At 44.1% G+C, this 15,626-nt stretch overlaps 1 protein-coding gene across 3 annotated transcripts in view; it reads right to left on the bottom strand.

The window, feature by feature from the left end:
* Nucleotides 1-15,626, bottom strand: part of LOC119449576 (PHD finger protein 21A) — a 36,828-nt gene that overhangs the window by 12,650 nt on the left and 8,552 nt on the right. For 2 of the 3 annotated variants that reach the window (XR_007466338.1, XM_049665314.1), the window contains exons 6-9: nucleotides 13,783-14,127; nucleotides 7,218-7,410; nucleotides 4,831-4,952; nucleotides 794-914 (exon numbers count right to left, since the gene is read on the bottom strand). Coding sequence is in view for 2 of the 3 variants with exons in the window: in XM_049665314.1 (XP_049521271.1) it covers nucleotides 794-914; nucleotides 4,831-4,952; nucleotides 7,218-7,410; nucleotides 13,783-14,127 (781 nt within the window). In the remaining variant the exon portion in view is untranslated. The remainder of the gene's footprint in view (nucleotides 1-793; nucleotides 915-4,830; nucleotides 4,953-7,217; nucleotides 7,411-13,782; nucleotides 14,128-15,626) is intronic. The other variant, XM_049665315.1, reaches the window with a different exon arrangement.

Raw genomic sequence — 15,626 nt, 5'->3', positions numbered from 1 at the left:
GCAAGAACGGTGCTAGCTTCCAACTGAAACGAAGCGGCGGAGTCCGCATCGCCACAGCCATCAGCTGAAATCGTACGTGAATGACAGCAACGCCGAAACGCTTCGAACCTATTTGTGTCTATAAAGCCTGTATTCTTGCTTGTACCGCCGCGCATAACACCGCGTTGGCCGCGGGCTTTCGTAACTGCGTAGTCGTCATCCACGATCGTGTCGATAGCGGCCGCGGTTTTCTGCGCAGCGGTTGCAGCGAACAGTATACTATAGTTTCGTTTTTACTCGATACGCGTGTCGGCCGCATGCCTAAAAACTGCATAGTCGCCATCGATGATCGTATAGATAGCGACCGCAGTTTCGACTGCAGTTGTTGCAGCGAATGGTAGTTAATTCGTTCAGACTCGGTGCGTGCGTCGGGCACGTGCCTTCAGCACCACAAAGTCTCCGTCCATAATCGCGTCGATAGCCGTCACGGTTTTTTCCGCAGCAGTTGCGGAAAACAGTTGTTTCGTTTTGACTCGGTGCAAAGCTGTCGAGCTTGAAGAGCACCGGCTACATCGCGATGTGCGCGCGATAGTACAAAGCGTGTCTACATGCGTGGTCTACATGTTTTGCATACGTGCAGGGCTTGAAAATAGTTGTTTTGGTTATAGTGCGGTACCGCTTTTAGTGCAGATATTCGCAACTCCAGTGACTTATGTTATAAGCGGTCTACACTGTACATGAAATGTTACTGGTGTGCATGTCAACATTTGGTGGCAAACAATGCCTCTTACGCTTGACAGCAAGGTGGCCTTACCACTTTTCAGTAGGGCGTAGTCACTGACCCAGCCCAAGGAATTGTTTGTGACCTCTTCAGGAGTGCTTTTTGTCCAGCTTTGCAGCACATCTCCATTCACAAGCACTGGTGCTTCTTCTCTCTGTTGGCAAAGAAATCAGAAGAAGCCCTGAATATGCTATTTGGGAAATCAAAGTAAATAACAATGGAAATTATAACAGCAATTTATAACATCATTATAATTATAACAGATAATTATAACCCTGTGATACAGCAAATTTAATGTCTTATCCAACGATGTTTATCAAGCTTAATGACATTTTCTGCACCCATTGTCGCACAGCAAAAACTAAGGTCATTTGAAAATGATGACAGTGACAACAGAGAAAAAAGAATGAATGAACAAAACTATTACAGTGAACCCCAGATATATTGAACTCGGTATATCCTATTATTGTCCATAGTGAACAGTTGTAACATACCCTCGGAAATCCCACGCAGAAGTATAGCGCTGTACTATGCATGTATCAAAACATCCAAGCACTGCCACATACAATATATCGACCACTGTGCCGCATTGCACCCCTGCAAGTGCACTTCCCCGAACGGATAGGTGATCATGTGTTGCGCCGTCAAAAATATTTAATGCCGACAAATATGAAAAAGCGTTACATTTTGGCAGAAGCTGTCAAACAAACAAGACATTGAATCTGAAGGGCAGTACATGTCATGGATGAAAAATCATGGTGCATGTCTCAGTTATGCTCACTGCGCACACATGGAAGGCTTGATCATGCAAACTGCAGCCATTCGTTATCGGCATGAATAGATCAGCACTTCGCTTCAAGAAGGCAAACAGCCTCCCAGTCCGATAGGCATTCCACAGGAAAGCGTGGATAACACTCAATCTTTTGAGTGAGTGGCTCCGGGCACGGGATGCTGAATTGAGGATGTCTGCGCTGCTGGTTTCTGTCTTATAGTAGACAAGGGCATTTTACGAATAGCATTTTAGCTTTCAGCAGGTGGTCGGAACGAATCTGATCCCAACCATGACTTGGACGGATTTTTACATTACAGTACCTATTACAGTAAGTGCCATTACAACCGATGCACGCTGAATGAGTTTTATTCGTTCTCGCTAGGGTTACATATGAATGGACTCAGATATTCTGCAAGCTGATAGCCACTTTCAAATTTGACAGCGTCTATGGTTGGCAGTCACCGATCAAAGCAGCGGCTGGAGAGGAAGGGCGGAAAACGAAGGGACCGCGAGGTGTTGGAGCGCTAAGTGGCATGCAAGAAGAGATGGGCAGACATGGAGCGGACTAGAAGCGGGGACGACTGCTTTCAACAGGAAGCCGGTTCCGATACGGAAACACGGCACAAGTCTGCATGGATTACTCGTTGCCGACATGTGATGATCAGCCTATTACACGCGACGTGCATGCGGCTTGCACGTTCAAGCACAATTCGCAGTACAAGTACGCTGATGACGGCACGGCACATATCCATGCAGGCTGGTTTGCTTCCACACTGTGCCCGTTTATTCCTTATCCTGAATAAAAATGCGAAGCAAGCACTTCGAGGACTGCAAGGTGCAACGTGGTTTTGTATTTAGACAATGCAGGCTTTTAGGGTTAGTGTTATGATCAGCTTATTAAAGACGACGCTGCAGTGCAAGCAATTTAATTGTGACATTCGTGTGCAAAAAATAAGTAAATTTTTGTGCATTTGACGCTGCATTGAAAAAGCAAATTGGTAAATTCCTGCATTTCACAATCTTGGGAACTGTTTGAGATGTGCAGAGGTGTCAGATATGGTTCAGATAGGCATATTTTATATTCCAAATTATCAATATATCAAACTATTCAGCAATCCCCTTCGAACTCGATATATCCTGGCTCAACTATATTTGGTAATGTGGTGGCTCTACAGAATTGACATCAGTAACGGCTATTGCGAGTTCTAGTTTAGTGAGCTGCAAAGCTGCATCAGTTGTCGCTGCACACACACATGCTCAGCCTCTAAAGGGCACAAGAAAGACAGTATTGCCCATGTTAACGAAGGGCGGGGGGGGGGGGGGGGGGGGGGGCTTGTTTGCACATTACCTCCAGCAACCACCAATTTTGTACAAATGCCCAATCTGGGCAGGACAAAAGGCAAACGCTCCTGTAGTTACATGGGCGATACAAAGAACAGGTACTGCAGTGCCATGGGAGAAAAGCTTCTTGTGACAAGCATTGGGGGAGAGGAATGCTCTCACTGCTATGCCACATATTCTTGCAGGGACCAAACAGTCTGTTCACAAAGCATAGGGCCTTTTTTCTCAACTTCGCTTCTGATGAGTGCAGCTTGACATAATAGGACCACGCATGAGCACTAGGCACCGCTCTTCAGCTTAGCGTTTGGAAAGAAGCAATGCAATGCCACAACCACTCGATCAAAAGTAGTGCTGAAATACATGGGCACGGGCGGGAGCGCTGTGTTTACAGTTCCACCCGCTTTGGCGCTAGTAGCCGTACACCACTACGAAACACCAGGCTCAATTCCAGTACGAAAACACACATTGCAGTGGGGACAAGCTTTTTAAACTGGTGGTATTAAGGTCCAAATCCTTCACACCTTGCCTATATGGGCATGTCAAGAATGTTGCGTACTGTTTTGTCCATCTAAGACGAAAAAAAGAATCGCGTCATGAGCTACCACAATTTCCGGCAGACGCTGAATGCCGGCAAGCATGACTGACTGACATATCTACACAGGGATCTGTAGAGAAAAGAAAGCAGGTGAATAGCATATGAGGACAATAGCATATGGTGGTGCCTTTGAGGACACTAATATGACCAACATTTTGACTATGCGGCCGTGCCACGAGGATAGACCGAAGTATGGCTTTCTGTTTTTTCAATTATTGCGTCAGAGGTGAACATATCACCGTAATGAAGAGCACAAGCCCTCGTAGTAGGAAGGGCGGAGGTTTGTGAAATAAATTAATAATAATAATAATAATAATAAGTTTATTTGCCATCATACATATTAGATGATAGGACAGAGGGAAAAAGCTGCTCATTAATTAAAATTAGATAATTAATTCAGTTACACCAAGTTTTCTCCTCATTATGGGACTACAGGATGCACAGACACTTTGTAAACCATATGCAAACAATAATTTTACGGGCAGTAGGATTTACTTATTTATAGCCAGGGCTCAGTACTGCATTCGTCCTGTTTATGCCTCTTTCTTTGTCTTTGTGCGCTGCCCTGCCAATACTTTCATAATGTACTAACTAGCCCAAACCAAACCTTTATTGCATTTATTTATTATTTTTTAAATAATTTCTCAGCTCTGGGCATTGTGCCCTTTTCCTTCTCGTATTCGTTTTTATGGGTGCCGATTAGTGCTTCAATGATGCATGCTAACTAGCCCAGTTGCAAACATGCCTTATGGGAAATACGCAAAAAAAAAAAAAAAACGTATATACTATAAACTTTCGAGATGACCAATTCATATTGGAATGCATTAAAATGAAATTTACATAGCTTTCTTGCCAGCACCCGAAACAGCTACATCATGACCACCAAGTTTGAATGCAAGTGCGAGGATAAAATGTACTCACACTGTGAAATGCCTTTAAATGATTGTGCCAGACAGCTTGTAAGTCATTGTAATGGGAATATAAGGCTCACCTGTTGTAAGCTCACAGACAAGGCAAGATCTTATTTTTAATGATTTTTACACGAACGCATGAGAGCTGGCAGTCATAAACAGAATATGGGTCCACTGCGCTAAATCAGTTCGAGAGTAGCAAAACAGCTGTGATTATGCAGTTCGAGGCTTCAGTGAGAAGCTATAAACCTACCTGACGCAAGGCCCACACCAAGTACAAATGCTGAAAAAAAAAAGTGCAGTCCTTCCACAAGTAGATGTGGTATAGTTTGTGGTTATTAGCACCCTTTATGTTGAGAAACTCGACATGATGCTGCAAAACACAGCACGACCAAGGACACAAATGAGGCAAAATGACACTCAAGGTTGCAACCAGCAACGTTGTGAGCACCTTTGTGAGCACCTTTGTGGTGACATCGCAGCAGGGTGGTGGTGACGGATGGCCATTGGGCGTGGTCTCATTCGACGATGCTTCCGGTGAACTTGGTGTGGACGAACCAAGGCGTGATCGCACTGTAGAAGATGCATCCATTGTACAATTTAATCAATGTTCTAAACAAAGCATTACGTAAATGCTCAAAAACCACACTGTCAACAATCCTAGCAGACACACAATAACGTCAAACAAGGACTGACAAAACTGGGTATCTAGTGTTATAGCTATAGAATGGAGACTAATCTTTTGTCCTATACCATTTTAAAAGGAAAGAAACTAGAATGGTGGCTTGCTGGGCTAGTTGGTTCATTTCAACTTGTGTAACAGCGCAAAAAATAACAAGGAAGGGACGACGATGCCATCACTAACACTAACTAAGGAAGAACTACAGTCTTTAGATGGTTGGTGATTGGGTCCATGTTGATATCACCTTGTGCCATTCATGCTGACTGATGTTTCTTTCCTTACCTCCTTGATTTTCCTTTCTTGCTGACACTTCGTATGTGTACATATGCCTAGCATCGTCAGTAGAATAAACAGTTGGAAGTCAGCGCTCTTTTCACTCTGTCTCTATCGTCGTCCCTTCCTTGTTACTTTTCGCGCTGTTACACAAGTTGGAAAGAAACTAATGCACCAAGCATTGTTTGTCTGTGTGGTGGGGACACCCAAAGGTACTTTCAGATAATTTGCTGCCCCAAGCTGAAACCTTTCAAGTCGTGAAAGACATACAGGTGGCAAGTGTAACATATATTGCATATTGTGCATCACCTTATCATGTTCCTCTTGATTTATATAAATATAAGACACAGTTTCACCCAAGAGGCAAAGCATTGATAGCAATAGTCAATTACACAAGGTATGCTTCAGTTTCACAGGCTGTATAAATTACATTAAACATTCTCTTACTAACTAAATAGCCGTGATGTCATGTGCACACAGACAAACATGAACAGATCTCACTCGATCACTGCAAGCACTCACTGTCACAACACTGGCACAATGAGAAGTAAAAGCAGCAGGGAGCACGCATGCCTGTCTGAAGGTGGATGCTTCATGCTACTGCTCACTTCATGGTTTCAACAGTGCTGCGCTTCCAAAACACAGATTACACAACTTCCAACACTAGGCGCGCGAAAAGACAGCTTGCATGAAGCCACCAGCCATCTCGACTCGTCTCTAGTCCTGGCGCCAACCGCAGGTGGCCTCCAACATATGCTCGCTCGGTCACTTCACCTCGAACATAGGGTGCATGGGAAGACTGTGCGCATCAAACCACCATCCTTCTCGACTCACCCTCGCATGCTTGCCCTCGTGCCCACAGCATACAGCATGCACACTGCTCATTCTTCTTGCACTTGGACTTTATTCGGAACATCACAGCAGCAAAGAAAATTCACCCGACGTATCCATATAATTACTATCGCAATAAATGTGCAACGCGTTGTCTCGTAGAAGCTTGTAAACACAGCTTGTATGACAAAAGTGCATGTGCATTAAATTGAATTCTGGGGTTTTACATGCCAAAACCACCATTTGGTTATGAGGCACACCGTAGTAGGGGACTCCGGATTAATTTTGACCACCGGGAGATCTTTAACGTGCCCCAATGCACAGGACATGGGCATTTTTGCATTTCGCCCCCATCGAAATGTGGCTGCCATGGCCAGGATTTAATCGCGCAACCTCGTGCTAAGCAGCGCAACACCATGCCAGGTAATTCTGCATGTGGTCTAATGAATATATTTACATATTGAATTATCAACACACCAAATATCAACACACCAAATATCAACAAACCAAACTACTTTGTGATCTCTTCAGGATTTAGTACATCCAAGTCTGAACATAAATGAGTCCCGTATAATTGCCAAGCAGACTCAGACTTGGCAACCATTACATAATTAGTTTAATGACACATGTCCAGCTTGTACGGCTTTCAAACTATGCAATGTTCTTGAGACCTTCCCTGAAGTTCTCATGGGGTTCTACTGAATGCGCTCAAACACTAATACCTCAAAAACAGCCCTAGCACACTTGTGCAACCATGCAGAATAACTACCCATACCACTGCTTGATTCGCTGCAGCCATTGCATAGTTCTTGGTAAAGCGTTTCAGTATTTTCTCGCGAAGACACCATTTTCTGATTTCTGTACCTCAAAATTTCCTGCTTTAATACTTCTCTCAGAATTAACACTGGTCAACATTTTGAGCTGGCAGTTCTGAATTTGCTAAAACCAGAACCATGCATTGCAAAGGCCTTTTACACTGCATCTAGTCACACACCAACAGCTATGCTGAAATAAACACATAATAATAAGTGATGAGAGCGGGAGGTGCCTACCCTTTTGACATTTCCTGCCCGAGGCAATGTTTTCGCCAATCAGAAGCAGTGCATTGCGCCGCTTCTCCTCCAGGGCAGCGCTAGAAAAATGAGGGTTGGCAGTGGTGCGCCGCTTGCGCTCTCCCCGACGATGCTGGAGCTCGCGCAGAGCCTCCCGGGTCATCAGGCCCAAGGCACCAAGCAGTTCCAGCTTCTGTGAACACATAAGCACACACCATCAGTTACACCACGCTACAGTGCAGAACACCTGCAAAGTATCACAGAGTATTAGAACATGAGACCAAAATCACGCTGTGGCTGCCAGAGTTGCGAGGCTGGCCTTCTCACATGAGCCAGTAGCTGCCGTAGTCCCCTTGTCGCAGCATTTTCCAGTGGGTTAATCCATTCGGCACGAAAAACAAGCTGAGCTCATCAGGCGCATACTTGGAAGACAATAAGTCCAATTCGTCCAGTGCAGTTTTATTTTAAATGCAGCCCTCCAGACGATTTGAGCTCAACCATTGCCCTGGGCTTGTTTTAGACAACACCAGATGGCGCAAGGAGCCTGTGGAAGATGAGATATGTCAACAGGTGAGGCATGTGTTGTGAGGTCTTAGGGGCGAACATATTCGCTCGCTATCTGGTCGAGGTGAGTCGGACCTCCTCCTCAATTTGTCGCATGCCCATCGGCGCATTAAACCAGCAAGCAGGCATTAGTGTACGAAAGGTGCAATAAATGCCCTTTTGATTCTTTGCACTACTGTGTTGTCGTTCCTTTGTCCCAAGAGCACGTGTGGGACCCCACACTGTCTGCTGCTGCAAAAATCCAGAGACCACTCGGCACGTCCTAATGGAATGTGAAGGTACTCAACCAATCAGACCCGTAGGCAACGTACAGCTTTCAGAAGCGCCTGGTTTTGAAGTGGACGGAAGCATGAACCAGTCAGCAGTCAAGATAAGCAAGAGACTTTCGGAGTATTGGTGAAAAAAAAAGCCCCAGCAGACTTGTGCAGCCATGTTGATATGAGCGGATCCGTTAAACTTACAGGCATAGGTAGTAGTACAAGGCAGACAGAGAAGTTTTGAGAAAGAGAAAAGAAATTAAGAAGATGTATACAAGAATGCTAGAATGAAAAGTATGTATAACATACCAGATTAACTCAAGCAGGCGAGGTGTGCATTTGTCACCGTCAAGTTTCAAAGGGGATGCCAATAAATCGTCAGCAGAGTGAAGTTGTGAACATGGACCTTTGTTTTGTTGTGACGCCAGCAATCTACTTCAATATGGTATCTTCCATGGGACACTTGAACACTTCAAATCATGTTGAGAAGAAAGCGTGCTGATTTAGAGAGTTAAGCTTCTTCTAATAAGACCGATCTTGCGATACAGTGTGTTGTGTTAAAACGTGTAAAAAAGAAAAGCCAAATTTTTTCGTAATATACTTCGCTTGTCTGAAACAATCTCTTCAGTTGGTCTTGCTAAATATGATGTACAGAACTGATCACACGAAAAAAAAAAAAAGATCAGTCTTTTTTTTTATTTTATGTGGTATTTTTTTTTTACTGTTTAACCCTTTGAATTCACTTCTGATCCACAGCATTGGTACATTAGTATAACGTCACAGATAGTACACTAAAGTTCAATTAATTCGACCCCAGTCAATTCGATTCCAACCGAAGGTCAAAGCCAGCACCTGTGCATTTCTACGGGCCCAAACATTCGTTATTTCAATCTCAAAATTGGCCTTCACCAGATAATCAAACTTGACCAGTCAGCATGCATGTGCCTGACCCCTATGGTGACCCCAATAACGCCTTCAGTAGCAGCCTGTCTCAGCGGAGCTTAGAAAACAGTGAATGCGTTTAACATGCATCATCCCCCCAGCAAGAACACCTATTTTCGACCTGCCCTAGGAAGGTTTTCAAGCAATAATGGTAGCTCATAATGTCCGATTATGGTATTTACCCAGTTCCTAACGCGAACCTTTCTTTTTTTCAGAAATATTGGGTCAAAAATTGCCTGCGCCGTGCAACTGAATATAAAACCAAAAACGTGTTCTTAGGGTTTACCGCATAACATGGCTGTATTGCCGCGAAGCTGAATTTTAAAAATCGTGAGGCAAAGCTGACTTTAGGAAACCGGCCGCCACCATGCAACACATATTAGATATACCCTTGCTTACTATTCTTGCTAAACAAACGGCTGTGCATTTGATTTATACCTTATTTAGGAGCTTTAACCCCTTCGCTGCCACCCATTCGGCGCTCTGCCGCACCTAGTGTTCCACATTGTAAGAAAATCTGCTACAGAAATCGCATCTACAAAATGTCCGATTTATTTTTTTCCCACAAGGTTTCCACATCAGATAAAGAAACTAGAAAGTGACCACAATAAAAGTTTAAAACGAGCAGGAACACGGAATGCATTTTAATGTTTTTTTGCAATAGGAATGCCTGTTGGGCTTTTGAACTTGACCCTTGAAAACTAAGCACAGCATCAAATGGTTCTCCTTTACAGTTTTCGGTCGTATGTGCTGAAAAAATAAATGAGCCAGCTCGGAAGCCTGTACGCATTTTTTTCTAGCCTGGTACTCTGGTTGCAATGGCTACAACAACAAAGCGGAGTCTGACCCGAGCAGGAATCCCCCTTTTCCATTGTCTTACAAACAACTCCTGCGGAAAGTGTAAACAAATATGGCCATCTAGTGTGCAAAACCCAAAGCAACTAGAAAATAGCCTACAATGTGCTGCCATCTGTGAAAAACAGCCAGAAACAGCCAATTTTGAGTGGCTGGTGAATCCCTGGCTGTGGAATCGAATGGGTTAATGTCATTTCTACGTTAGTTTTCTACATTAGACATGCAGAAAGTGAGCGCGCGTTTGATACAAGGGCATCTTATAATCAAGCACATACTTCAAAATGAATCAGCGGTGTGTTTTGGCGTTTTTTTCTGCATCTTGTTTAATTCAACCTGCCAGATGACTCAATCAATTTGTCGGTCCCATCAGGGTCGAATTAATGAAAGTGAACTGTATCACAGTATTTTCGCGTGTTTAGGCAGTCCTCATAAAACTCCTTAGGTTCAGTCCTTGGTTTCTTTATGATGCAAGGTAATCCTTCTTTATAGAATAACTACGAACTAGTACCCTGGAGACATTGTCCAAATGTCCCTCTGTCACAAGTTGCTAACATGGGACCTGTCTCTTACTTTTGCATCTCTTCTGTCTTATCAAGTCTCCATTCACAGAAATACTGGAATTTCTGGCATTCCAGAAGTCTAATATAGCAATCTAGCTTATCTTACTGTTCCTCCTTAGTGTTTGTGTAAAGTGGTTTAACACTTTCGTGACCGCGGGAAAATCGGTAGTTTTCGGGTAGTCTGGCTATTATTTTTTTTCCTGCCACAGGAAATTATTCATGTTGAAGTGTATGGTATCAAATTGTAGAAGAATAAATTATCTTTCCAACGGTATTAATTTCAAGCAGCATATTTGTTAAAAATACTACGAAAAAAATTATCAAAACAAAAAAATCACATCAAGAACGAGAAAGATCGATAAAAACATCAATGCTGCTTTGCACAAAAAAAATATTTAAAAAAATCGAAATATACATTTTCAAGAAAAGGGATGTATGAAATCAGCCTGCACATATAAGCTCTGTATCTACAAAAGTTCTTGAGGCACACGGGTACACACAGCACTTCGGAGCGCGATTCCAAGGCGCACTTCCGGCCGTCTTCGTGGACAAAACTCGACTCTCTGCGCGACCGCCGGTAAATTATCCCGTCCGAACGACGTTTACATCTTGCAGATAAGAGCTGTGACCTTTAGAACACGCCGGAAATCCTTACGTCGATGCGCGGCAGCGATAACATGGTCCGAGAAGAAAGCAAAACTCAACGGCAGATACCCGTCGATGTTCCGGGGCGGTTTGCCGCACTTTCTTTGTCCGTAATGAAGTCCGACGAATCGAAGTCGTCTTCTGAATCTGTGCTGCTACGATCATCCGCAAATTCGAGCCCAGATGCGTCGGAAACCGTCGAAACTCGCCATTTCCGTGGAGCGGACGCGCGCGACGTAGATGCCAAACGACTTACTGTTCCTCCTTAGTGTTTGTGTAAAGTGGTTTAATCCAGCATGCTGCTCGCAGAACATGTACAAGAGCCTTGTGGAAGTGATCGTAATTGAGTAACCACAAGAAGTTTTCATGCCAGCCTGTCTGTAACTGCCACATCTAAACACCTTCTCTCATGTATCTTTGTCGCAGGACCACATCTGCTCACTAGCATCACTCTTCACTATGTTTTCTGCTTTGCACAATGGTTTTCTTCACATTCACAGAGCCTTTTGCATAAAGCCTGTCATGGCTGTGTGTAACTACCAGTCTACAGCACAACTGCTGCATACTAGTGAGGCACAGCAACACTTTCTCTTCATGTCCATGGGGAATGCAAAAAGAAGCTTCTTTCTCAAGAGTGAAAGTGTAGAAACAAAGAGGTTTTAAAAAAGATCTCGTTATGTCCTGAAAGTGAAGCCAGACCGCGGCCATCTTACTAGAGGAATTATGAAGATTAGAAAGCGCTTTCTTCTCACTTATAGCCAGTTTAAGATGGCTGATATTTCAGTGAGCATGCCACTCGACATGCAACATTGTGTCACTGGTTTTAGGATGAAGCATGAACATGTTGGCCAATTGTAGGGGAGATCATGATATCCATACTCAACCAAAGGTAATATTGTAGCCTGAAACAACACACTTTTACTTTCCAATTAGCCTAGCATTTACAATAACAGAGCCCACTAGCAGAGATGATGTAGAGGCAAACACTGGCTTCCCCTCTGCTGGCAAGGAGCTGCGGGGGCTGCACACTACAGAAATTTTTATTTTAAATCTCCTTGGATAAAAAGCATGAGCTGTATTGTCAGCCTTACTTTTAAGAATATCACTTTTTGTCAGCATTTACTGGATAAGCCAGCAGACAAGACGCATGTCCTTCCAATGAGGATAGATGTGTTGCATCACGCTAAAGTAAAAGTATCCCAAAAGCCAGTAACACCAACCTGGGTGCGTCATGCCTATGTGGCAGAACCTTGCAAATTCTTAGCTTGTAACTGATTGCAGTAAGCTAAAACAGGAAAGCAAATCTGGTACATGCATACGCACATGTACACAGTCAAATTGTAACAGTGCCCCATCTAGTTGGGCCGGGCATGGTGGAAAGTCACTGTTATTAGCACACTAAGGCAAATATGACGGTAAAAAACCAGTATGACAAGTTATCCAAGTTAAATTATATATACGGTAGAACTTTGTTGATACGATCCTGTCATATACAATTTGCCCACGCCAACATTCACGATCGAGAACACAAAAATGGCCAAATTAAGTTATGCTTCTTTTTTACTGGTTTATACGTTCCAGGAAAGCACAATCTTTTGGCACTAATGTTCAGTACATTGCCAAACTGTGATCGTGAGATACGTTTCCCAGCCACTAGATCCCATATGAACAAGACGCGAGGCACGCACGATCGAGAACAGCCATACTCCCCGCAATACTCGCCTGCCCGTCTCATGTGAAAATGCCGACATGCACTCGGTTTCCTATTCCTGTACTAGCAAATCTCCCAGGCCGTCGCACGTCACATTCACAGCTATCGCTGCCAACCCTATTGCAATAAGCATCTTCACCTATCTGTTTCACAGCGCGTGGGGCGTAATGCCATTGGAAGCCTACTGCACGCCTTCCCAATATGTGCCCAATATGTGCCCAATAACCCAATATGTGCCACTGTTCCATGCTGCAGCTGGCACGAAGTGAGCGTCATGTTTTGCTCTGGTGGCATCCGATTTTGGTGTCACCCAACAGCTCAATTTCGTTTTGGTTTCCCATTGCTGTCTTGAAACACTACACAATAGGAAAACGACAACCTGCCTCTCGAGTCGCTCAGACCCCACGAGCTCGATGCACGTTGGCATCTCGTTCCGCAATGATTTGCTCTGATTGGGCACATAACAGCTTCCCACCAAAATGCCTTGCTCGAAGAAGCTGCTGGCCCAGGTTGAATTCAAGGAGCACAAACGTAAGCTTGCCGAAGCCGCAAAAACAACAATGCACCTCTCAGGCCACTCGAGCTCCACCAGCTTGGCGCGCATCAGCACCTCGTGCTGCAATGATTCGTGCAACGCTTCGCATAATGTCGATGTCAACTACGTTTAGGTCTGCCAAATTTTTAACGGCTTCAGATTGTACAGTCCTCCCGCATTTTTAGCTATATCGCACGAGAACACTATAATATGGTCGTAAGTCCTGAAGGGAACATCACATTAGACGACTCTTGCGCACAGGAGAGTGCTTAATGCACTTGAGAGTGCTCCTGCCGGTCTCGCCGATTATCGCCGCTTAAAGGCGCTAAAATGACGTGATGGACGCTTGCGCGATATAGTTCAAAATGCAGGAGGCTGTACATTTATCCAGTTAGTATCTATTTTCTAACATTTTTTTTTCCCCCCAAAACGTGTGAACAGGGTTCTACTGTAGTAAAGTAAATTCATGTAAAAGCTACAGTATGCTGGAACTCACCTGGTGGTCCTCCTTAGCTGGTGGAGGGGCACTTGGAGGAGGGGGACCGACAGGCACAGTTCTTCGAGGTGGAGCCACAGCCGCAGTGGGCACGGGTGCAGGCAATGCAGCTGTCACCGTCACCATCGTGGTCGCACCACCCGTTGCACAGATGCCATTGGTGGTGGTTGTGGTGGTCGTCGTCGTGGTGATAGTGGTCCTGTTGGTGTTGCTGTGAACGTTGGTTCCGAGGTTTGGCACCACCAAACTCGCAGCTGTGCTGTTGATGCTGCTTGCCTGTACAAGCACGGCAACGCAGGACTTCGGGACTCGTGGCACCGGCGTTGCAGTGGTGACCAAGGTGTGCTGCAAAGGGAGGCAACGCAACTATGAATAAGCGCCTGCATTAGACCCGTAACAAGGTCTTGGTGCTCCATTCTGTTTTTTTCTTTAAACTCTTAAAGCCTGACTTTTTTTCCCTGCGAAACTGTGTATGGGAGTTTCACAATGGCTTTTGTGAAGTGGCAGCAACATGTGGCACGGTAGTCAGAGCTGAGCCGGTGCAGTGTAGAGGAACATGCGTCAGGTATGGCGAAGGGTATAGAAGTACTAAGCTTAGATATAGTGAAGCGTTTGGAAAAAAACTTTGGAGCAATTGCACTGGATATAGTAGTGAAGCGTTTTGTTTGCAAAGTCTTGGGTAGATTTTGGGCAGTGCCAAACCTAGAAGGGTGATGGAACTCCCTTCACTGACTTCGATATACAAGTTGCTCGGACTTGCATACACCTTGGAAGTTTCTTTTTGCTTGAAGAAAAGCATTTAAATTGCACTTAAAAATGCGTATACGTGAGGCCAGAACATCTGAAATTAGTGGTGACATGCCAATGTGTTTATTTGACAACTACATGAGGCATCAGAATCTGGCCCCTCTCTCACTTTTATGTCCCATTCCTAAGTTAGGAGCTCACGGCCAGGAGGTTTAAAAATTACAACCTTCTAAAAAAGATTAGTGATATTCTTCAGGAAATCACGCAGGTCTTTCATAGTTGCAATACAGCATCCTACCAGCAGTGTTGCCTTTGGTGCATTTTCCACAAAACCTGGCAAATTTTAGAGTTGTTTACAGGCAAAAGTATGCCTCTGGCAAAGAGTGGATTATCTAGCCAATTTCGAATGAAAACATTTTTGGACTTTTACCAGACTCAAAAAAATATTTAGCACATTCTAGACACTGTTTTAGCAGGACATTCACAAACAAAGCAGGAATACTGTAAATGGGTCAGCCAGCAAGCTAGGCGAAAAAAACCACTGGAGAAGAAAGGCAGAAATCACAGGAAAGATGCTGGACTCCTTTTATAATCACATACCAACTAAAATATTAAGCAGAGATAGATTGCTAGACTATTTGTCTAGAAGTCTATTGCCATTTAATGGGTGCCAATATACAACCTTGTTATGTAGCAAATTATCACTGAAGGTCCCACTGCTGGTCCTCGATTTGAATCGCTCACGCCAAAACGGAGAAGTTGACAGGTAATCCTTTCGTCACCTCCCTCTTTCTGTGAATACGCTAGTATTAATTTCACATGAAAGGTACCATAGTCGAAACTAGGTGGCACCATTGTCACATTTTCCATTTTCATTGTTTCCTCTCTTACAAAAGCTCTGTTCTCACTATGAATGACAAATTCGTTATTACAGACGCCTAATCTTTCAATCTAGCTTGAATTATTGTTTTCCTGTAGTGTCCCTTTAACAAGGAACACTTATGAGGAATACTGATTTAAGCCATCAAGAAGTAATGACAAAGCGTCTAAGAAGTCATACCGGGTGAGTCGAAAGAGCTCCGAGAGAACTTTCCAAG

Source organism: Dermacentor silvarum, chromosome 4, assembly GCF_013339745.2.
Source record: "Dermacentor silvarum isolate Dsil-2018 chromosome 4, BIME_Dsil_1.4, whole genome shotgun sequence".
Lineage (NCBI taxonomy): Eukaryota > Metazoa > Arthropoda > Arachnida > Ixodida > Ixodidae > Dermacentor > Dermacentor silvarum.
Note: the sequence above shows the minus strand (reverse complement) of the source record. Positions and strands in the feature narration are given on the sequence as shown.